This window comes from Protopterus annectens, chromosome 5.part1 (genome assembly GCF_019279795.1).
Source record: "Protopterus annectens isolate FY-2018-M chromosome 5.part1, PAN1.0, whole genome shotgun sequence".
In the NCBI taxonomy this organism is placed as follows: domain Eukaryota; kingdom Metazoa; phylum Chordata; order Ceratodontiformes; family Protopteridae; genus Protopterus; species Protopterus annectens.
The window spans coordinates 516,571,067-516,595,670 of record NC_056736.1 but is presented as its reverse complement, the minus strand read 5'-3'; the positions used below and the strand labels follow the sequence as shown (position 1 = coordinate 516,595,670).

Sequence of the window (24,604 nt, the reverse complement as noted above, 5' to 3'; positions counted from 1 at the left end):
CCCCATATTCGACCCATGTAAGCGAAAGCTTACAATCTCGAAAGCTCAGAACAGCGATTTTTTTTCCAAAAAAAAAATTTGAAATAATACATAAAGTGGTCCCCCTACTTAAATATACTAACTCAGAGATCGCACTACAGTGCCGAAAACAGCAAAGTAACGGAAGCGGCCAAGCAAATTATTTCCCTGGGAAAGAATTTGCTTAAAAGCCGCTTCGCTATTTTGCTTTTTGTTGTTTTATGTTCGATCAAGACTATTTCGATAGAATGAGTCTTCGGTCATCTAATAGGAACCCGTTTTTAATCAATTCTGTATTGACCACTTTAATAACATTCTCTGTGCATCTGATATCACACAACTACTTCCTATGTTCCTATGTTCCACTACTAGAGACCATCTTGAAACAGAAACCCACATAAAAACGTCTAGTCAAAGCAGGGATGGGATCTTGTAACAGACTCTTTTCTAAGCCCCCAAAAGTTCTCTTGATAGCAGAAACATGCAACAGAGGAATCTGCCGCAAAATACGTGTTATCCCTACCACATGCCAAGACAGTCCAGAATGGGTAAGCAGGGAGTAGATGCTATGTGCAGTAAAACAGCCTGCACAGTAGTGGCTGAAAGAAGAGTAAGCTCTCTCCCTAAGGGATAAATTAGTAAAACACAGTAGATATAAAGTCCCCGACTCTGGATGAAGTAACCAGTGATAATAAAGCAATAAGTAAAATAAAACTCGCTGGATACACACGGCATGTAACTCTATTTAGAGTCCATCAAAGCTTTCACATAGGTATGAGAAATCTCACAGTAAATAGTAGCATTATTCAGGTGTGTTTGCATATTATCAACATAAACTTCTCTTTCTAGAACAACAATCCCTCCGCCTTTACCTTTAAGTATTCTGACAAAGAGATTGACTTCTTAGATGTGAAAGTTAAAAGAGACACCCCTGAACTAATTTCTACTTCATTGTATAGGAAGCCTATCAGGAAAAATAATGTTTTACATAACAGTAGTATGCATCCTGGTTTTGCAAAAGCAAATGTTTTGAAAGGACAGATAGTTCGTTGTATGCGGCTACATAATGATGATGCAACTTTATGTGAAGCACCGACTCTTCTTAAGCATGAATTTAGTGAAAGGGGATACAAAATGAAAGATATTGAGAGGCAGATTGATTTAGCATGGAAAGAAAGGGAAGGGAAATGCCAACCTTATTATAATGCTAGAAGAAAACATGTACATGTTTTACCCATGGAAAATGTGAATACTATAACGATTTCAGGCACAACAAGAAATGTAGAGAATAATATGCTGCGAGTACCACTGACTTTTGTGAGTAACATTAATATAGTTTGTGACAGTCAGAAACAACTGGGATATCCTAGCGAGTGTGAAAGAACTCGATGGAATAATAGGAGAAACACCATCCTTCTCCTTTAAAAATAATAAGTCCCTTAAAAGACAACTATGCTACCAAAAAATAGATGAGCCAAAGTATGTAAAGTCTGATAGGATGGGCACGTTTGCCTGCAGGAAATGCACAGCATGCCCATTCATTTTTGGTGGGGGGCAGTATAAACACCCTATCAGAGGTTTCTCCATTGATACACACTTCTATGCTGTCACACTGCAAATATAGTATACTTTAGTTTCTGCACAAAGTGTCCTGCCTATTATATAGGTAAAACAAATTGATTATTGAAAGACAGAATTTTAGAACATATGAGAGATATCAGAAACCAAAAAGAAAGCAATGCATGTGATGCAAGAAGGGAACACACACACTTTTAAGTTCCTGGTTCTCCATATTGTCCATAGAAATAAGAGAGGTGGAAATATTACTAACAATACTGAAGCTTTGGAACAAGAATGGATTAAGTTCCAAGCAGACAGACCACCTGGCCTAAACTCCAAGGTTTCTTTAAAACGATTTCTTAGAAACAGGGCCTTGAAGCACTGATGCTCTAGTTATTTAGTATTTTTTATGCTTTTTTATACAGCTTTTAATATTGTAACTAGAAAATTTTAGAAATGTACCCCACATTCTATGCAGCCTCTATGTGTTTTTTTTATATATATTTATATATATATGTATATTTTTACACCTTAAGTATTATTTGTATTGATTTTAACATGGAAATGATTGGTTGACACCATGATGCATCACTATTTAAATGAAGTTTTAACTGCTATAATTTGTCTGATGAAGCAGAGAGGACTCTATTTAGAAAGAAATATGACCGCTTTCGCAAAGAGTTACGTGTCGTGTGTATCCAGCGAGTTTTATTTTACTTAAAACACAGTAGAGTCTGGCCACAGACAGGAACCAAATAAAGTATAACTAGACAAAGAGGACAATCTACAGTCTAAAAGACAGTCTAGCCAATATACTCTGGTACATACAAACAGTCTCAAAGAAAGTAAGTCACCAGGGTTATTGCTATACCCAAAGGCCCTTGCAACAGGGAATGTGGAGCAAACCATAGAGGCATATAATAACCAGCAGAAATTAAGTCTAGCAGACTATATCCTAAAATATTAAAGGTATATTCCTTGGAGACTGAAAGAAATATTACTGTAAGTTTAACAAGGAAGGTTGTGAACACTAAACTTGGCTGGGAACCCAGGGAGATACAGTAAGCCTCCATGACATACAGACTGCAGTAACTACAACAAGAAACTGTCACTTAAGTGGTCCAGATAGTAATAAGATGAATAAGCATGTTTGTATTTGGTTAGTTCAAAAAGTAAACTGCATTGGTAAGAACAATTAGAAAGGTGTATATAGCTGGGCATTGTATGGTTCTCTTCATCACTTGTCTAGTACTGTTTGTATAATGAGCAGCAAAAAGGCCACTGACATTGAGAGGTACAGAAGACAAAGGTGGCGGTAGCCACGAAGGACTCCAAGAATCAGACAAAGCCCTAGCATATGAGAAATGTGAGACTGGAGTATACAAAACAGTCAAACTTGGAATCAGAAACTTCTTCCTCAACAAATAACTTATGGATCTAATCCTCGGATCCAACTTGGCCGCATAACTCAGACTTTGGAGCAAACTCTCGAGCTCCTCCCTCTACCCATAATGCCCTAGTCCATCTGTATCACCTAAGATCAAGTCTGTTGCCATAAAGTCCACATTAAGAAGTTAAAGAATGGGATAGGTAATAGAATAGGGCTCAAACCTGGAACGATATGTTACAATAATAAAACCAACAGGTCACTCCAGAAGATTATCGGAAGGGAGATGGAAAGGGGGAAGCTGAAGAAGAATAAAAATGGACAATAGAGATGCATGGTCATGGTGAGTACACAACTTTTAAATTTGATATTGCCCTTTTCATTCATCCTCAATGAATGGGACAGAGCCCCCAGCTATGTGAATCTTGGACAGCCAACATGGAAAGATATTCCAGAGTACTGCTGAACCAAAGGTAGCTCTCCTCCTGCAGATTAGGTCCAATTTGTAAGGTACTGTATGAGCACTGGACCATGAGGCTGCTGCGCAAGCCTCATTAACAGACGTTCTTGACCAAAAAGCAGATGAAGTGGCCATGAATCTAGATGAGTGGGCTTTAGGTGGTTTTGGTAGAGAAATGCCTTGCTGGGAATAGACCCAAGAAATGCAATTAGTTATCCATTTAGCCAATATAACTTTAGATGCTGGATAACCCAGTCAATTTTTTGAGAAGGAGACAAACAGCTGGTCTGATTTTCTGATTTCTTTACTTCTGTGTAAATATAAACATAATTGCTTGTGCACATCCAGAAGATTTAGTATGTATTCTCCTTTGTTTGAAAAATTTGGAAAGAAAACCAGTAAACAAATGGATTGGTTAATGTTAGATTCAGAAGTCACTTTAGGTAAAAGGGATATGTTAATTCATAATGAAACCCTGTCTTTATAGAAAATTATGTATGGAGTCTTTGATGAAACAGTCTGGAGTTCAGAAATCCTTTTGGCAAAAGTATTAGCTACTAAAACGGCCATTTTCCAAGACAGATACTTTAAATTATTTTTTGCTGAAGGTTCATAGGATTTTTGAGTCAGAACTTGTAGTACCACTGTCAGGTCCCAGGGAGGTGAAGGATCTTTAACTTGGAGGGGGGTGGGGGTCTACAGAGGAAAGTGCCTTTCAAGAAAGCCTTACATAACTTGGAAGAAGCCAAACAATAATTTTTAACTCCGGTATGAAAATTTGATATGGCTGTGAAATGTAGTTTAACTGTAGAAAAAGTAGCTCCTTTCATAAGGGCAGACAGAAAATTAAGAACAGCAGAAAAGTACAGTTGTGTACCTACCATAAATGTGGATGTTAGAGTGTATTCACTGTTGCAGTCTTTACACTTGGGTTATCCTGCTGGCAGGCTACCCGCAGTCGGCCTGAATTCCAAAGTCCTGGTCCAGCGTCGGTTGCTGTCTCCTCTTCCCTGACGTCAGTGCGCCAGGGGTATAAAAGATGCAGCAGACGACATTTTCTTCAGTTTTTCTTGCCCCAGATGTCAGGTGCCCCCAAGAGGGTAGGCTAAATATTCTGCTCATAAAAATGCATGCACTAACAAACATTACCTTCATCTACAGGCAAATACACCACATAGGTTGTATAGAATAGAGAAGTACAGATAAGTCGGAGCAATGAAAGGGGGATGGTGGGAGGGTAACCTGGACTGCAACAGTGAATACACTCAAACATCTACATTTATGGTAGGTACACAACTGTACAATGTTCATCGCGTTTCACTGTTGCAGTCATTACACTTGGGTTGAATCCCAAAGCTGAGGTTGGGTGGCTGGGCCTAAATAGAATTAGGAGTGGCTATGAGGCCCTGCAGAACTGCAGTGGCAAAGTCTGCTCTGGATTTAGAGTAAAGAGGCAAGTGGTAGTGCTTTGTAAAAGTGTGCACTGAAGTCCAAGTTGCAGCCTCCAAAATGTCCTTGGTTGGTACTCCTCTGAGGAAGGCTGCTGCTCTGGTTGAATGTGGCCTAATGCCCTTAGGCACTGATTTGCCATGTTGTGAACAGCAGAAACGAATGCAGTGGCCTATCCATTTTGAAATAGTCTGCTTTGAAAAAGCTTTTCCTTGCGATCCTGCAGCATATGCCACTAAGAGTTGCTCAGTCTTTCTGAAAGCTTTAGTTTTTGTCCAAGTAGAAGCGTAGTTGTCTATGTATGTCCAAAGAATGCAGAAGTCTCTCCCCCTTATTCTGTGGGTTTGGATAAAAGGTAGGCAAATGAATGGTTTGGTTAAGAGCCACACTGGACACTACCTTAGGCATAAATGTTGGGTTTGTCCTTAGAGAAACCCTGTCCGGATGGAAAATAATAAAAGGTTCCACAGCCATTAGTGCCTGTAACTCTGAGACTCTTCTTGCTGAAGTTATTGCTGGGAGCAGAGCTCTTTTCCATTATAAGTACTTTATCTCAGCTGTATTGGCTGGCTAAAAAGGAGGCAGTGTGAGCTTTTCCAAGACAAAATTGAGGTCCCATGCAGGTATTGGTGCTCTCCTTGGAGGTCTTATGTTTTTGGCCCCTCTGAGGTACTGCCTTAGCAGTGGATGTGAAAAAATAGGTGGGTCCGTATTGTAATGAGCTGAAATGGCAGAGGCATGGATCGTAATTGATGAGAAGGATAGGCCTTTGTCCAGCATCTCAGTTAGGTATTGTAAAATCTGAGGAATATTTGGTACAAGCGTGTCAATTCCTTGTGCCTGGTTCCAAGCACAGAATCTCTTCCATTTTTCTGCATGAGATTTTCTGGTGCTGGGCCTCCTGGCCTCCCAAATAACATCCATAACTGCTTTAGAGAGAGGTGTCTTCCGAATGGTTACATTATCTGCCATGCAGCCAGATTTAGGGTTCTGAGCTGGCTGTGCAGGATCTGATGGTTTTGTTGGGTCAGTAAATGAGGAATTTGAGGTAATGTCCAGGCCAGGCCTTGAGACAAGCTGTTTAGGATTGGGTACCAGTGCTGGCGTGGCCAGTCTGGGGCAATCAGTATCATTTTTGGCTTCTACCTTGGGGAGGAGAGGCAGTGGACGAAAGGCATATACTGCAAGGGTTTTCCAGCTGAATGATAGAGCATCCACTTTCCATGCTTGTTTGTGATAAGTCCTTGTGCAGAATCTCTGTAGTCGGCAGTTGTGAGGGGAGGCAAATAGATCTATGTCTGGGCATCTCCATTTCCTTGTTATCATGCTGAAGATTTGTGGATCTAGATTCCACTCATGAGGATCCATGAGGTTTCTACTTAGTTCGTCTGCCAGAGTATTTGCCTTTCCTGGCAGGAATTGTGCTTGCAGGTGTACTTGATAAGTCAATGCTTTGTTCCACAAAGTCATGGCTTGAATGCAGAGGGGTAGGAATGTGTGCCTCCCTGCTTGTTTATGTACCACATGACTGTAGTATTGTCCATCTTTATCAGCAGTTGCCCTGGATGAAGTAGATGCTTGAAGGCTGTCAGGGCATTCTGTACAGCTAGCATCTCTTTTTGATTGATATGAAGATGCATTTGGCTTGCGGGCCATGTGCCCTGAATACATTTTCCTGCCATGTGGGTCCCCGAGGCATAATCTGATGCATCTGTTGTTAGTGTCTGCCTGGCTGTGGGTAAAGTGAATGGTTGTCCCTTGGTGTGGTGACAGGCCTGTGCCCACCATCGAAACTCTTGTTGCAGGCAGGGAATGAGGGTAATTAATGTTTCCAGGCTGTGGCAATGTTGAGTCCAAACACTTTTTAGATACCATTGTAGTTTCCTCATATGCAGTCTTGCATATGGAATTAGCAGATGCAGGATGCCATGAAGCCCAAAGCCTGCAGAATGTTTCTTGCAGATAACTGGGTCTTCGTTGCCAACATTTCAAAGTAAGTCAGTTGCCTTTGTTTGTCTAGCATGAGATAAGCCATCTGGGCAGTTGTATTTAAGCTTGCACCCAGGAATATTATCTTTTGAGAGGGTACCAGTTTTGATTTCTTTTCGTTTACTGTGTACCCTAGGCAAATTAGTAATCTTTTTACAAACACCAGATGCTTCAGTAGAATGTCCTTGCTCTCTGCTTGAATAAGGCAGTCATTCAAGTAAGGATATATTTGGATTCCTCTTTATCTGTAAAATGCAATTACTGGTGCCAGGCATTTTGTGAAGACCATGGGCGCAGTAGATAAGCCAAAGGGCAGTACAGAGAATTGGTAAGTGCATTGAGCCAGCTATGAGTCTGAGGTATCTTCTGCAAGACTGTCTGATTGGGACATGCAGGTATGCCTCTTTGAGGTCCAAAGTTACAAGCCAAGCCTTCCAGCCCAGCATGGGCAGAAGCTGCTGTAGAGTCCCAGCATGGGCAGAAGCTGCTGTAGAGTCAACATTTTGAATTTTGGAACGTCCAGAAAAGTGTTTAGAATAGACAGGTCCAGTATTGGTCTCCAGGCTTTGTCCTTTCTGGGTACCAAGAAAAGTCTTGAGTAAAATCCTTGTCCCTGCTCTTGCTGTGGTACTCGCTGAATAGCCCTCATGTCCATGAAGGATGAAACTTGCTTTTGTGTCTCTGCCCATTGATTGTGTGGCAGGTCTGGCATACCTTTTGCCTTTGGAAGGGTGTGAAAGTGTAGCCCTGAGACACTATATTCAAGACCCATTTGTCCTGGGTGATCATGTGCCAATTTTGTGAAAAATGTGCTAGTTTTCCCCCTAAGGGTGCTGCCAAAAGTTAGGTGCTTGGCAATGGCAGAGGAAAGTCATTGGGACTGTTTCCTATAAGGCTGTGATTTGTCTTCTCCGCTTTTGGAGGTTGAAGCACCCCATTGTTTAGGCCTGTATGAGCCTTGGGGCAGGGATCTGCCTCTAGGGCATCTGTATCTGCCTCTTTGTGGCCTGTCTGACACTGGAAAGGACCAATTCTATGAAGGCCAGTTCCTGCTAAATCTGGGTGGCTGTACCTGTAAGAAATCCTTAACTGTCTGCATAGATTTCGTTTTATCCTCCATTTTCTTCAACACCTCTTCTGCCTTAACACCAAACAAAGTATCATGCTGTAATGGAGCATCCGATAATTTTGCTTTAACATGATCAGGCAGATTCTGTTCCTTTAACCAAGCATGCCTTCTAATGACAGGACCCGTAACAGCGGCCCTGCAAGAGGCCTCCAGTGAATCAAAACCACATTGCAAAGTATGCTTTCCCACTTGTGCAGCTGCATGCAATAAATCCTGCATTTCCTTGTTTTCAGAACATTCAGAATTTGTCAACATTTTCTGTTTTAGCAGTGACATTAAGTATTGCTGAAATTTAAGCATATGAAACTGACAATTTAAAGCCCTTACAGCCAAGGTAGCAGAAGTGTAAACTTTTTCCCCCATCTGTCCAGTGCCCTAGAATCCCTATCAGGGGCGACAGGGTTTTTTGCAGTGGAAGCCCCCTTTGGGACCTTGAGATATATTTTCTGGGTCAGCAGCAGGGTTTTTATATAGAAATTTATGAGAATCTGGAACCTTGTAGTATCTGTCTGGCTTAACAGGTGCAGGGAGTAGAGAGTCAGGAGACAGGCTGGACTTTGAAAATACATCTACAATGTCTAGAACAGCTGGAATAGCAAGAGGTCTGTGCTGAGGTAGTAAAAGAAAGTCTCTGAGCCTTTTCTTAGATTATGAGTAATCTTGGCTCTCCCAATGAAAATGCTCCCTCATGGTATGCAGGGTTTCCCCAAAAGAATAATCCTCAGAAGGAGAGGCTGAAGGAATAGATTCTTCAGCATCAGAATCCTCATAGGGAGGAAGAGAGTATCACTGTTTGGAAGAGGAATCAGAGGAAATGGAAACATGATCAGAAGAGTCATATTCTGTCTCTTGCCTAGGCCTCTTATCAGGAGGGGATGTCTGTCCAGGAGAATGCTGTACTTGTTTCTTTGTCTTTAGAGCTGTTTTAGTCTTTACTTTTGAAGCTGAGGTTGGCTTGACATATAACTGTGTAGGCCTGAAAACACCCTCAGAAGCCGATGCCTGCTCAGCGGCTCCGGACCTATCTGAGGGAATAGTTTCCGAGTGTCTAATACCTTGAGTATCCAGAGGCCTAGTTGGCTCCACGTGGGAGTCAGAAGCGGCCTGTGGCTCTGAGGTAGTGGGCGTCAGGGGCTGCGAAAGCGCTTCACTGAGAACCGGCGAACCCGCGACTGGCCTAGCAGAGGCCTTGTCGTCAGTTTTGGACCTTGGATGTCTGTCCTTTTCCTTGCGCTTTTTATAAACTCCGGTCGTCGGCTGTTCCGACGGCATTATATAATCAAATCTTTGGTAAAGTAATAAAAGGCATAATCATACCGATGCTTAATAGTGCGTTGGTTAAATCTAGCACAAAACCGACAGCTAGCAACGTCGTGGTCAGGGCCTAGGCAAGGAATACAGTAAGAATGAAAATCCTTATGACATATTTGCTTCCCACAAGAAATACAATTGTTAACTTTTTCTGACATCGGTCTGGAGCAAGAAAAAAGTTTCCCCAACGGGGTACTTCACTTTAATGAAGACTTCAGATCTGAAATTCGATTTTGAAAATCTCAGGAGTCGGCCGACCGGCACTTTCGAACTGCTTTTGCTTCGGGCACCGCGTGGCAAGAAAGACTGAAGAAAATGACATCGGCTGCATCTTTTATACCCCTGGCGCACTGACGTCAGGGAAGAGGCGACAGCAACCGACGCTGGACCAGGACTTTAGAATTCAGGCCGACTGCGGGTAGCCTACCAGCAGGATAACCCAAGTGTAATGACTGCAACAGTGAAACACGATGAACATCGGGGTAGATAAAAGGGTCAATGCTGTTTCATAACACCCAAAGGGAAAATATTTTCCATTTACTGTTGTAAACCTTTTTTGGTAGAGTCTTTTTGAAGATAGTAAAATGGTATGTACTGGGGAAGAAAGCCTGGGTTGTCTGGCTACTGTTGGAACTGAAGAAACCATGCAGTTAGTTTATAGGCTGGGATATTAGGATGATTTATCCCTGAAGCATGTGAGAGAAGATCTGAAGTTGGGTCCAGTATCCAGACAGGATAACGAAGTTGAGACCAAAGGAAGGGGAACCACACCTGGAGAGGCCAGAAAGAAGCAATGAGGATGACAAAGCTCTTCAACAGAGTTTCTTTCTGTAGACATTTTGGGATGAAAGGAAGTGGAGGATAAGCATAAAGGAGAACAAATGGCCAAACGTGGATTATAGCGTCTCTCGGTGACTCCCCGAGGGGGATCAGGGCAAAATACCTGCTGTATTTGTTGTGAGGGGATGTAAAGAGGTCGCAGCAAGTTTGGCCCCAATGATGGAAAATTTCCTCCACTACTGACCACTTGTGAGGCATCAGAATGCACCTACTAAGTCTGTCCGCTAGTACTCTGGATTTCACCGGAAGGTGCACTGCTACTAGAAAATGGTTGGAGGAGATTGCCCATTGCCACACTCTCATATCCTCCCTGCAGAGATGGTAAGACCAGGTTCTCCTTGTTTGTTAATGTACCAGACTACTGACATGTTCTTGGTTTGAATATGAATGGTAATAGTCCCCAGAGGAAGAGCATCTTGAAATGTCTGCAATTCTAAAAAGACTGCTCTCATCTCCAGGAAGTTGATATGTGAATTGGTCTCTTGGGGGGACGTTACGGCTTGGACCATCCTTCCCAAGTAATGCCCCCACCCCAACTGGGAGGCGTCTGTGGTCACTGTGGCCAGTAGGGGAGGAAAAACAAAAAGCTGGCCTAGGTAAATGTCGTTTGCCTGGATCCACCAGTGAATATGGTGTTTGCATACTTGTGTAAGCTAGGGGATGTTGAGGAATAGACCACTAAACAGCTACAGTCCATTGAATGACAAGCATAAAGTAGGGTTCTAAAGGAAGAACTACTGTTGCTGCCATAGACCCCAAAGCTTGGAGAATTAGTCTGGCTGCAAGAGTTGGATGAGATAGAAGTTGATGAACCTAAGATCTGAGTATGTCTATGCAATGAGTAGGCAAAGAGGCAATTTGCATTGTTGTACTCAGATGTGCACCAATAAACTTTTCTTAATACCCAGTCTTGCAATGTGGGTTGCAAAATAGATAGGTAGTGTTTTCCTTAACTAGGACTTAGTTTGATCTAATCAGTAGCAGTGTGTGGGGTGGGTACTTGCTGTTCTAAAATGTACTTTTACAGCCCTGTTTATATTGTTTGCCATGAATAGGCTGGTTTAAAATTAAATAATATGTATATTTTCAACACCTACTTCTAAGTATATAAAAGCTGATATGTTTAACATTGTTAAAATATTTCTGACTTTTTCTTACTGAGGATTGCTTGTCTGTGACAAATAAAGGTTTGTTGCTTTGAACACTACCTGGGTTTCATGATTTTTGAAAATTATTGTGACTGAGCTCATCAATGAAGTTTTAGGACCACTAGTTTCTCTATTTCTTATCACGTAAAGATTAAATGCAAATCTTATCTGACTTCTTGCTTCAAGCTATTTTATTTTTAAGATGATTTACATGCACAAAATAGATCAATACTATGTAGTACATAAAGTTTTTTGTTGCTATACTGTATGGAAGAGCCTTCATGTTAATTTAATCAAACATTTTATAAATTCAGTTAGCATTTTGTTTCAGAGCATACAAGAATTTGCAAAGTTTAAAAGGTAAACAGAGGATTGTTAAATAGTTTAGCCACAATTCCGCATAATGAATACAGCAGAAATAATGTCCTTTAAGTATTTACATTTCTGGACAATGCTTCTTCTGCTCATCTTACTCAGTTGCATTGTCTACTTTTATAAATATAGTTTATGTTTTGATGTTTTCTGCAAAATACTTGCAATAAAATGCTATTTGCAAAAAAGAAATAACTGGTATTGTCATATTCCTGTAGTCATTCATATGACTTAATACACAAAAAACACGAGCTGCACACTAGACAGACTCTGGGGGTCTGCAAAGATCTTCTGAATAAAATAAACCAGTTATTGGGAGAAAAAAAGGGAAAAAAATGAACAGTGGCATTCACCAATGATACTGTGGTCATTTTTCAGGTGTTCTCTTAAAAAGAATGCACTACAGTAGGTTATCTTTTGTAAGCAGGTATGTTAAAATCCTAAAATAAGATAAACAGAAAAAAATGAAGGTGCAGTAGCCCATGTCAAAATACTACATTTGTAGACGCAAGTCACAGCAGGTCAATTTCTTCACCTCTTATGGTTTCCAAATAGTTAAAGAATGTTAACCTGGAGTCTTAGCTAAAACAATGTCAGTGCCAGCTTCATGCTGTAATAACATGTGCCACAATACTGCTAACTCCTGCAGTGTTAAAGGGATTACGGAGCAATAATCTAACACAAAATGTACTCAGCTGCTTACCCATCAAAAAGGCTCATTGTGGTAGGAGTGACTTCCACGAAGAACACTATCTGCCCTAGTTTCTCTGTCCGCAGATTCTGCTGGTAAGTGTGTAAACTGAAATACTCAGATGAAAACTCTGGAAATGTGGTCACCACAGGGATCAGAGTGGGTGTTACCTCTACTCCTGGCAAAGGTGTTGTAAGAAGTTTAAGGGAGACCTTGGGGGATTTAATTATTCCGTCTGCATCTGCCAAAGATCTCAGCCATTCCAGGAAAGAAAAACGATTTGTCTGGGGGGGAAAAAAAAACATGGTTATAGAAGGCATTACAGAATGTAGGCATGTATTTATCAGATCTGCATGCACTGTTTCTGGCCAAGATTTCATTCAGGAGCATTCCTATAATCTATTACGTTTCAGTGCTGCTCCCACAGAAGAGAAAGAAGCTTCAGATCACACATCTGAGTAGCTCTATACCACTCCACGCAACTGACAGAGACACTCACCATACCAGCAGATCTTTAGACACACAGCTATTACAGATTTTAGCAAGAAAGTACAGTTTTGTACCTACCATAAATGTAGATGTTCGAGGATCTACATTGCTGCAGTCATGACCTGTGGGTAGTCCGCTGTCCTCGGTCGGCCCGAATACCAAAGGGCTAGGCTGGCGTCGGTCATTGTCGCTTAGAGCTGACGTCAGTACGCAGTAGTACTTAAGCGCATGACCGACGCCATATCCTCAGTCTTTCTTGCCCCAGATGTCAGAAGGCCTAAAAGGAAAGGCCAAAGCCAAAAATAGGAAATGCCCAACAACCCCCAGTGTGTAAGTAAAGAATATCTCCAAACGAAACCCAGCAACCCCAACCTATAGAGGGGAAGGAGGGGGGGGGGGGGAATTGGACTGCAGCAACGTAGATCCTCAAACATCTACATTTATGGTAGGTACAAAACTGTACTATGTTCTTCGTCTCACATTGCTGCAGTCATGACCTGTGGGTAGAATCCCAAAGCAAAGGAAAAGGGAGGCTGGCAAATTACAAAGAATTAGGGGCTGCTAACATGCCCTGTAAAACTGCAGTGGCAAACCCAGCCCTAGACTTGGAATAGAGAGGGAGATGGTAATGCTTAGTGAAAGTGTGTACAGAACTCCAAGTAGCTGCTTCCAAAATATCCTTAGTAGCTACACCTCTCAAAAAAGCAGTAGAAGTGGCAGTAGCCCTAGTAGAATGAGGCCTGATCCCAGCAGGGACATCCTTCCCATGATGAGAATAACAAAAGGCAATACAATGACCAATCCACTTTGAAATAGTCTGCTTAGAAACAGCTTTCCCTGTGAACTCAAAGCAAAAGAAACAAATAACTGTTGAGTCTGTCTGAACTCCTTAGTTCTGTTCAAGTAGTAACGTAACTGCCTATGGATATCCAAAGAATGCAAGACTTTTTCACCTTTATTTTGGGGTCAGCATAAAAGTAGGCAAATGAATAGACTGATTCAAGGCCACAGTAGAAATCACTTTAGGCATAAAAGTAGGGTTAGTCCATAAAGAAACTCTATCCTTATGGAATATCAAAAAAGGTTCAACTGCCATGAGAGCCTGCAATTCAGATACCCTCCTGGCAGAAGTAATGGCCAACAAAAAAGCAGTCTTCCAAGACAAAAACTTCAGTTCAGACGTAGCTGCAGGTTCAAAAGGAGGTAAAGTAAGTTTTTCCAAAACAAAATTGAGATCCCAGGAAGGAGTAGGAGCTCTACGTGGGGGTCTTATATTCTTTGCCCCTCTAAGAAATTGTTTGAACAAAGGATGGGAAAATAAAGGAGGGTCACAATCATAGTGAGCAGAAATGGCTGCAGCATGAACCTTCACAGAAGAGAATGACAAACCCTTGTCCAGTAATTCAGTAAGATACTGTAGTGCAAAACTCAAATTAGGCACTGAAACATCCAAACCCTTTGTAGTGCTCCAAAGAAAAAATCTCTTCCACTTATCAGCATAAACTTTTCTAGTGCTAGGCCGCCTAGCTTCCAAAATGACATCTAAAACCTGTTGAGGAAGCTGAGACCCCACCGGCTCCATCACGGAATACGCCAGGCTGTCAGATGGAGGGACTGCAGCTGAACATTGAGAAAATGATTGTTTGACTGGGACAACAAATGAGGAAACTGTGGCAGAGGCCAAGGAGGCTCCTGGATTAAACTCCTCAGTAGAGGATACCAATGTTGACGTGGCCAGTCTGGTGCTATTAGGATCATGCAAGGCTTGTCCCGTCTGACTTTCAAGAGTACCTTGGGGAGAAGAGGCAGAGGAGGAAAAGCATAAACGTGAAGGTTGTTCCAACTGAAAGATAGAGCATCCATTTTCCAAGCATCTGGGTGGAACATCTTTGTGCAAAATTTTGGAAGTTGAAAATTCAGTGGGGAAGCAAATAGATCTATGTCTGGAGTACCCCAAGCCACAGTCAATTGTTTGAAAATCTGAGGATCCAGTTTCCACTCGTGGGGATCCACCATTTGTCTGCTCAAAATATCTGCTAGGGAGTTCTGTGCTCCTGGCAGAAACCTTGCTTGAAGACTGATTCGCAAACCCAGAGCAGTCTCCCATAAAATCATTGCTTGTCTGCAAAGAGGGTAGGAATGGGTTCCCCCCTGCTTGTTGATGTACCACATGACTGTTGTGTTGTCTGTTTGTATCAACACCTGTCCTGGCTGAAGGAGTTCCTTGAATGCCATCAAAGCAAATTGAACTGCTAACATCTCCTTCATGTTGATATGCAAATTAAGTAGTTTGGGAGGCCACATGTCTTGTATCCATTTTCCATTGAAGTGTGCTCCCCAAGCCAAGTCCGAGGCATCCGTCGTTAGGATCTGACTCGCCTCTGGTCGGGTCACAGAGAGTCCCTTGTTTAGGTGACATTCCTGAGCCCACCAAAGTAATTCTTTCTGGATGCAAGGTATAATCCGAATGACAGTGTCCAAACTGTGGCAGTGTTGAGCCCACACACTTTTGAGATACCATTGTAGCTTCCTCATATGCAGTTTGGCATTGGGAAGTACTAGAATGCAAGATGTCATGAACCCCAAGGCTTGGAGGACTGTCCTTGCAGTCAGCCTGGACATTACTGATAACTGCTGGAAGTAGAGAGGAAGAGTTCTTTGTTTGTCCGGGGTCAGAAATGCCATCTGAGAGGCTGTATTCAGTCTCACACCCAGAAAGCACATGTCCTGAGAGGGCACTAGACTGGACTTTATTTCGTTCACAGTATACCCTAGGCACCTTAAAACTGTCATTACATACTGGAGATGCTGTAGTAATTTGTCTTTTTTTGAGCAAGAATCAGGCAATCGTCCAAATAAGGATAAATTTGCATTCCTCTCTGTCTGAAGAAAGCAATCACAGGAGCCAGAACTTTTGTGAACACCCTGGGTGCAGTAGATAAGCCAAAGGGCAATGCAGAGAATTGATAATGTGAAGTACCAGCCCGAAATCTCAGGAATCTCCTGCAGCTGGGCTTGATAGGGATGTGAAGATAGGCCTCTTTGAGATCCAGGGTTACCATCCAATGATCTTTGCCTATCATAGGCAGAAGTTGTTGTAATGTTAACATCTTGAACTTTGGAATTTCTAGGTAGGTGTTGAGAATGGACAAATCCAGAATTGGCCTCCAAGTGTTTCCTTTCTTTGGCACCAGGAATAGATGGGAATAAAATCCTAGGTCTACTTCTGAAGGAGGGACCACCTGAATTGCCTCCATCTGCAAAAGTAAAGAAATCTGCTTCTGAGCCTCCAGCCTTTGCTGAGGAGGCACATCCGGCATGCCTTTGAAAGGAGGAAAAGTGTGAAAATAAAACTTGTAACCTCGATTTATTATATCCAACACCCATTTGTCTTGGGTGATCAAATTCCAGTTTTCTGTAAAAAGTCCCAACTTTCCTCCTAGAGGAGCTGCCAGTAAGGGAGGGTCTGGCAGCGGAAGATACAGGTCATTGGGTCTGCTTATGAAAGGGCTGACCCCTGCCCTCACCAGAAGACTGTGCAGGAGAACTCCAAGTCCTAGGTCTGAAGGAACCCTGAGCGTGAGCCCTGCCTCTACCACGTCTAGACCTGCCCTTAGGCTGATAATCCGAAGAAGGATAAGACCATCCCCTAGCAGGCCAATTCCTACTAAACTTAGGGGGCTGCACCTGCAAAAAATCCTTGACCGTCTGCATAGACTTAGCCTCATCTTCCATCTTTTTTAAAACTGATTCCACAGGAGGACCAAAAAGAACTTCAGATTGAAGAGGAGCATCCAAAATTCGAGCCTTTACATGTTCTGACAAATTTTGATCCTTAAGCCAGGCATGTCTACGAATAACTGAACCTGTAGCAGCCACCCTAGAAGAAGCCTGAAGAGCATCAAAACCACACTGCAAAGAATGCTTGCCAACTTGATCTGATGCATGAACCAACTCCTGGAGCTCCTTACACTCTATACTCTCAGATAAAGCATCCACCTTAGATTTCAATTGGCCTAATAAAAAGTTCTGATACTTCAGCATATGAAATTGGCAATTCAAAGCCCTCATAGCTAACGTAGAGGAGGTGTACACTTTTTTCCCCCACCTGTCTAACGCCCTAGAATCTTTATCCAAAGGGACTGGATTTTTGGCCACAGAAGCCCTAACACCCTTACGGCCTTGAATAATGGTTTCCGGATCAGCCCTAGGACTCTTATACAAGTACTTATGTGCCTCTGGAACTCTGTAATACCTGTCTGGCTTAACAGGGGCCGGAGGCAGAGAATCAGGATTAAGGGAAGATTCAGAAAAAACATCCTGAACAACATCTAAGACAGGAGGAATAGCCAAGGGCCTATGTTGTGGCAGAAACAAAAATTCCCTAAGCCTTTTCCGAGAATCTGAAAAATCTTGACCTTCCCACTTGAAATGCGCTCTCATGGTATGTAAAGTTTCAGAAAAGGAAAAATCTTCTGGAGGAGAAGCAGAAGGACAGGAGTCCTCTGCATCCGAATCAGAATAGGAAGGGAAATCCTGAATTTCTTCAGCTGAGGAATCAGAGTAGTCCGAGGAATGATCCATTCCCTCTAAATCTGCCTCCACCCTAGGCCTTTTCTCTGGGGGGGGGGGCATAGAACCCCGGATCAAAGTAATTAAGTCCTCCGCCATTTTCAACATATGTTTTTTAGGAACAGGGGCTGGAGAGCTAGAAGAATGACCAGTTCCAACAAAACCAGGTTTGGCCCTAGCATGGCCTTTAGCCACTGAAGTAGAAGGCCTAATAACCTTTTGTAATGATGGAACTACTGAAACCTGAGAAGCACCCTCGGCCTGTCCCAACTCCTGAGAGGCCAACTCCTGTAAAAGTAAAGGTTCCCCCTGGGATTCAGCCGAACCCTCGGCAGGATCCACAGATACAACTGGAGGCTCCGAAGAACCGGCGTCAGCAACGGACGTCTCATCCGGTTTAGATCTCAAAGATTTATCCTTACGCTTCTTAGCGTTAGCGGGCGTCGGAGGATCCAACGGCATGTTATAGTTACACCGCTTACCGAAAACAAGCCTGGCACAGTCTAACCTTCGCTTAATGGTGCGCTTATTAAATCTAGCACAAAAGCGACACCCGACTACGTCGTGCTCAGGCCCTAAGCAAGGAATACAGAGAGAATGATAATCCCTATGAGGTATCTGTTTCCCACAAGAAATGCAATTAACTTTTTCTGACATCCGGATAACAAACAAAAATTTCCCCAACGGGGTACTTAGCCCAACTTGGTCTTCGGTCTGAAACTCGGTAAATGAAAATTTCCGAACGGCACTCGCAAACACTGCTTCTGCTTCGGACCACGCGGCAAGAAAGACTGAGGATATGGCATCGGTCATGCGCTTAAGTACTACTGCGTACTGACGTCAGCTCTAAGCGACAATGACTGACGCCAGCCTAGCCCTTTGGTATTCGGGCCGACCGAGGACAGCGGACTACCCACAGGTCATGACTGCAGCAATGTGAGACGAAGAACATTCTAACCTTCCTTTGTACCTATGCTGGCAGCATTTCCCTGCAATAACCATGCCCTGGTTCAAGCCTTCATTAGTCTCTCAATTTGTAGAGCTCCTGGAAGCTTCATACTATCTGAATTCAATGCAGTCTCATAGTAGTTCAGCTCTTCTCAGTCAGGAAGATGTGCTTTCAATGAGAAAGAAGGGCCTCCCAAAGAAGACCATGGCAGTAAATGCAAATTACGCCCAATAGACTGGGACATTTGCAAGAAACAGAGCCAGCAGAAAGGAGGTAATAAATATACATATGTAGAAAGAGAGTTATGTACTTACCATAACTTGGAATCTGTGCTATCCAGTGTCATTATTCGGTACGGATGGGTCTTGGATCCGAGCCTGCACTGTTGGACAGATCCAGAGCTCAAGCTCCTCCCATTCCCATAATCTCCTGCTGACCAACCACCCTCAGATCGTGTTTGCTAGATAAAGAAAAAGGACAGCACCACCTGTCCCACAGACAAACTATCCCCAAAGGGAATATTCCTCCGATATTCCCAGGTCCCCTGAAGGAAGGGGGAAAGCGGGCAGGAATGTGATGAATGACACTGGATAGCACAATTTCCAAGTTATGCTAAGTACATACATAACTCTATCTGATGCTATTTGTGTCATTATTCATCATGGAAGTGTCAGAGTCCACAGCTACTATGGACCCTGGGTGGCCTGATGGAAGGATATGCTGGAGCACAGAGGAACCAAAGGAAGCCCTATTCCTAGACACCGAATCCAACTTATAGTGAGACACAAAGGTGTGAGGGCTTGACCAAGTAGCGTCAGCGCAAATCTAATCCAGAGATATCTTGTCTAGGAAGGTCGAAGACATAGCCACAGATCTAGTAGAGTGGGCATTAATAGGTCTGGGAAGCTCCATATGCCTGCTATCATAAATGTAGGAAATGCAACTAGCAATCCATCTGGAAATAGTTACCTTAGAGATAGGCAGGCCTACTCTGGCCTGAGAAAAGGCCACAAAAAGCTGATCCGACTTTCAAAATTCCTCAGTCCTCTTAAGATAAAAATGTAGCTGCCTGTGAACATCTAAGCAATGCAAAGTACATTCTCCCTTAGATTAATTGGGAAAGAAAACTGGTAGTTGACAGACTAATTAAGGTTAGTGTCGGACACTACCTTAGGAACGAAGGATTTGTCCTGAGGGAAACCCGATCCTTGTGGAAGATCAGAAAAGGTGGGTTTAATACTGAGAGCTTGCAACTCAGAGACTCTTTTGGCAGAGGTAATCGCCACCAGGAAGGCAGTCTTCCAAGACCGAAATTTAAGATCACGTGATGCAGCTGGTTCAAAAGGCTTTTTTGTCAAGGACTGCAACACCAGCATGAAATCCCATGGTGGAGAAGGATCTTTGAGAGGAGATCAAAGGAAAAAGATCCCCTTCAGAAAGGCTTTGGAAAGTTTTGAAGAAAAGGTAGGACCTTCATTTAGATGGAAATTTGAGATGGCCGCCAACTGGAGCTTGATCGTAGAGAAACTAGCTCCTCCCTGATAAAGAGAATTCAAGAATGGCAAAATATCAGAAATTGGGGCTGAGAAGGGGTCTAAATTGTTCTGTCTGGCCCAAATAGAAAATCTTGTCCAGTTACTGGAATACACTTTTTTGTAGATGGCTTCTGAGTCGCCAACATAATATTTCTGCCCAGAGAGGGAAGCTACGACTGAGAAAGGATCACTGGAACTGGACAAAACCAAGTGGTTAGACGAAGAGTCGGGAGGTTGGGGAGAGGAAGCTCCCACGGATGGGAGATGAGATCTGGAGCTGGATCCAATATTGATGAAGGATATCTCAGATGAGAAACAATCCAAATAGCAGCAGCTACGATAGGAAGCACCAGGCAGTAGTTGTAAAGCAGACTAGTCAAGATTTATTTCGAACTCACAGTTAAAACATCGGACACACAATAAAGCATTATTGTGCTTTATTGTGTGTCCGATGTTTTAACTGTGAGTTTGAAATAAATCTTGACTAGTCTGCTTTACAACTACTGCCTGGTGCTTCCTATCGTAGCTGCTGCTATTTGGATTGTTTCTTGGTGACTTTTGGCAGTTTGTTCACCTTTGAACACTTATATCTCAGATGAGACCGAAGAAGGGAGAACCACGCCTGACTAGGCCAAAAGGGGGCAATAAGGATGAGAGGAGTCTTCAGGCAGATAAGCTTTCTGTAAGACCTTGGGAATTAGAGGAGTGTGCGTGTGGGGGGTAAGCATAAAGGAGTCCCGATGGCCAATCATATATCAGAGCGTCCCTGGGTGACTCCCCCCTTTGGGTGAATCAGGGCAAGATAGGTGCTGCATTTGTGATTGACCGGAGAGGCAAAAAGATTTCACTGGGGATGACCCCAATGGTCGAAAATCTGATGTGCAACTGATGGATTCAGGGACCACTCATGAGGACTCAAGATGGACCTGTTCAGTTTGTCAGCCAGCATGTTGGAACTGCTGGGAATGCGAGTTGCAAGAAGAAAGCACCTGGAAGACCATAGCCCATTCCCACACTCTCATGGCCTACTTGCACAGGGGATAAGGGTGTGTTCCCCTCTTCCTTGTTGATGTACCAGACGATGGCCATGTCCGTCTGAATTGCTATAGTCCCGAGAGAGAGAGTCTCCTGAAAGGCTTGCAACGTTTGAAGGACTGCTCTCATTTCTAGGATGTTTACGTGCAATTTGGTCTCTATGAGAGACTACATGCCTTGAACCGTCCTTCCCTGAAAATGCCCTCCACACAACAACAGGGAGGCGTCTTTGGTCACTGTGGCCGTGGGTGGGGGAAGTCAAAAGGGCCTGCTGAAAAACATCCCGAGACTGAAGCCACCAAACCAGGTGACTTCTGCATACCTGAGTCATTCTGATGGGTGTGGACATGGGGATGAACCTGAGTGGACCATTGCACAACCAGGGTCCATTGCAAAACACGCATATGAAACCTGGCAAGTGGGACTAATTGGATGGCAGCCACCATCGAGACTAATGCCTGTAGAATTAAATGAGCTGCTGGACGCTCCAGGGCCAGCAAGTGAAATACCTGATCCAGGAGGAGTTGAACTCTGCACGAGGATAGTGGTGCAGTCTACGACACTTTGTCCAGTTGAACTCAGATGAACTCCAGGTTCAGACATGGAGAAAGACTGGACTTGGGCAGACTGCCCATGATGCAGAGCTGTTGAAAAAGGGTGAGGGCATAGTTGGCGGCCATTGACAGTTGATGTCTCATGGGGGCTGTGAGCAGCCAATCATCCAGGTATGGAAAGACCTGGAAGCCTTGCAGCCTGCGATGAGCTGCCACCATTGCATACATTTGGTAAACACCCAGGGGGAGGGGTTGTGGTGAGTCCAAAGGGCAGGGCTCTGAACTGATAATTGTGCAAGACAGGCAGCATGGACTGGACAGTGACCATCAGGAACGTGGCCTTTTGAACTGAAAGATTTAGCTCACTGAGGTCCAAAATTGGATGCAGATCCCTGGTCTTTCTTTGCACTAAAAAGAAGCGAGAGTAAGTGCCAGACCTTAGTTGTCCTGTTGGGACCTCTTGGATGGCTGATTTCTGAAGAAGGTCTAAGAGCTCAAGGTGGGCCAACCCCCACTGGTGGGGTGTAACATCCAGGAGAAATCTTGACATCACGGGGGACTAAAAAAAGGGAATGGAGTAGCCACTGGAAATAATCTTTAATACCCACTGATCTGAGGTGATATTTGTCCAGGCTAGTGGGTGCTGGGAAAATTGACCCCTGACTACCTCCAGGGCAGGAGAGCCAGGCAGCGCTTCAGGAATGCTTTGGGGGGGTTCTCGAAAGCCCTAATTCTGCAGACCCCCTCTGCCTCTGGGGTGGCATCTACCATTGAACCCTGTACCCTGGCCTGTGAAGGAGGATTCTAAGGGAGCATCTTGGAAGGAGGACTGGGTCCTGCAGAACCAAAGCTTCTTACTACCTCTGAGTCTTAGAAAAGGATCGTTGAGGGATAGAAAACTTGATTTTGACAGTGGACAAAGTCTTACCCTCCTGCTCGCTGCGGGTTAATGTTTCCTTGATGGAAGGTCCAAACAAGGTTGAACCGTCAAACAGAGCATTGGTAAAAGATGGTGAAGTGTTTAGCAAACCGCAAACGTGAAGCCAGACATGCTGTCTAATGGCAATTCCTGTGCCTGCCACTCAAAAGGTGGCCTCTTCTGCACTGGAGATCAACCTCATCGAAGCATTAGACAGGAAGTAAGAGTTGCTAGCTTAGGAGAGACCAGCTTGAGACTCTCCGGGGGCAGTAACTCCGTGAGGGAGGTGGTAAGCTCTGATACCAAATCCCTCTGAAGCCGGGTGAAATGTACCATGTAAGTTGGTTGCCCTCAGTCTGAATGTAGTGGAGGCAAACACGAGCTTTCCAAAACGGTCGATCACCCGAGACTATCTATTTGGGGGATGGACCAAAGAGCTCTGGTCCACTAGCTCCTTTTTAGTAGCAGCGGCCACCACGATGGCATCAATGGGGATGTCCTTACTCCAAGAAGCTTTATCTTTGGGGGGGGGGAGTAAGGAATTTGTCTGCTTTTTTAAGTACTGGTTCCACTGTGTCTGGCTCCTTCCAAGCCCTGCTGGCGATTAGTTCCACGAGCTCGTCAGCAGGCTGAGACACCCTGGTAGAAGATGGGCCCTGTCCCAATGGGCCTTCAGGAACATGGACTCCTCCAAAGACGGGGTGGGGGGGAGGCAACCACCTTTCTGCTTGAGAATTTCGAGGATGTTCCTAAAGGACAGTTCCTCTGGTAGAAGTCTTGGGGGCCATCTCCTTCCAAGAAATCAGTGTCCTCAGTGAGGTATTCATTAGGGGAGTCCAAATGCCTCCTCTTGCATGTTCTCTTCTGAGGGGGTTCTTCCACGGTGGGCTATGGAGAGGACTCAGAAGAAATCTGGACCGCGAGCAGGGTAGTGCCCATCTGACAGCGCTCACAGGAGGGCTGACCCTTGTCGGATGAGAATGCTTCACCGCCCAATGCCGAGAAGGTCTGAGAAGGACCTAGAGATGGTGAGGGGGCAGCCAAGTTGGAAAAGGTCCTCTCTACTGCCCAGAAAGCCGAAGGACTGGACAAAGCCCTCCCATCCTCTCCTGTGGCCACAGCCACCCTGGAGGGAAGGAGGGACCCAGAAGCAGTACCGAAGCCTCTGGACGATACCAGCCCCGAGCTGTCTAGTGCCAAAGCCCCCAGGGGAAGGGAACAGTCCAAAAACTCCAGTCAGGACCCATCCCCCAAGAAACCAGTACCGACCTCACGGGGTCAAGTCAGAGGCTGTTCCCGCAGACAATGGAACAGAACCTGCTAGGGATAGTGTCGGGAAGGGTGGGATACCAGACACTATCAGCTTCTCACAGGAAATGCTCTGGTCCTGGCTTTCCAAACCCAAATGGGTCAGAAGAGGAAAGTGAAGCTCCCATGGATGGAGAGGGACCCATAGGCAACTAAGCTGGGGAAGGTAACAAACCCAGCTCGATCTGGGCCTTGAGGAAACACATCATCATGTCCTCATATACCAGTAGCAAATTCCTGGAAGATTTGGAAGATATGCAGGACTGACCCGACCTGGCTGGTGATCTACACAATGTCCTGCAATCGCTAGAAGGAGACAGACTCCGGTGCCTCGGATCCGGGAGAGCTATCTATTACCATTGGATCAGAGATAACAACCAGATCCAAAGCCCTAGGAGGATCCAACACCTTTGCCGACGTGCTAGATGGAACCAACGAATGGGACGGATCCGGGGAAGGCCTAAGCAGAGTATATCCAAAGATGTCTGAGGCGTAGAGGTATTGGATCCGAGAAGCTGATCCACGGCCCTCAGAATAGAAGAGCCCGGATCCAAAGCCGAAGAGGCTGGACTTAGTCCCAGGAATCTGTGATCTGAAAGCCTCGTTTTCTTTGAAGGAGACCCTTTAGGGGGGGTAAGGAACTCTTTTTAGGCTCCTGAGAAGCTGAGGAGGGGAACCTGCAGTCAGGGGGACATCCGTAGCTAACCCCTTCAAGAGAAGTTTATTTCTGCCCTTCCTTAGAGCCCTAGGATTGAATGCAGCACAGATCTCTCATTCAATTTCAAGATGGGTCTCTCCTAAACAGTAAACACACTCCTCGTGCGAGTTGGAATGGGGCATCTTCTGACTGCACGAGGAGCATCTTTTAAAGCCAGAAGGTTTATCAGAC

General features: G+C 44.2%; 1 protein-coding gene across 3 annotated transcripts in view; it reads right to left on the bottom strand.

The window, feature by feature from the left end:
* HLCS (holocarboxylase synthetase) overlaps nucleotides 1-24,604 on the bottom strand; it is a 1,599,326-nt gene that overhangs the window by 678,081 nt on the left and 896,641 nt on the right. For all 3 annotated transcript variants that reach the window (XM_044073133.1, XM_044073132.1, XM_044073134.1), the window contains exon 5: nucleotides 12,367-12,638. In XM_044073133.1, coding sequence (XP_043929068.1) covers nucleotides 12,367-12,638 — 272 coding nt within the window. The remainder of the gene's footprint in view (nucleotides 1-12,366; nucleotides 12,639-24,604) is intronic.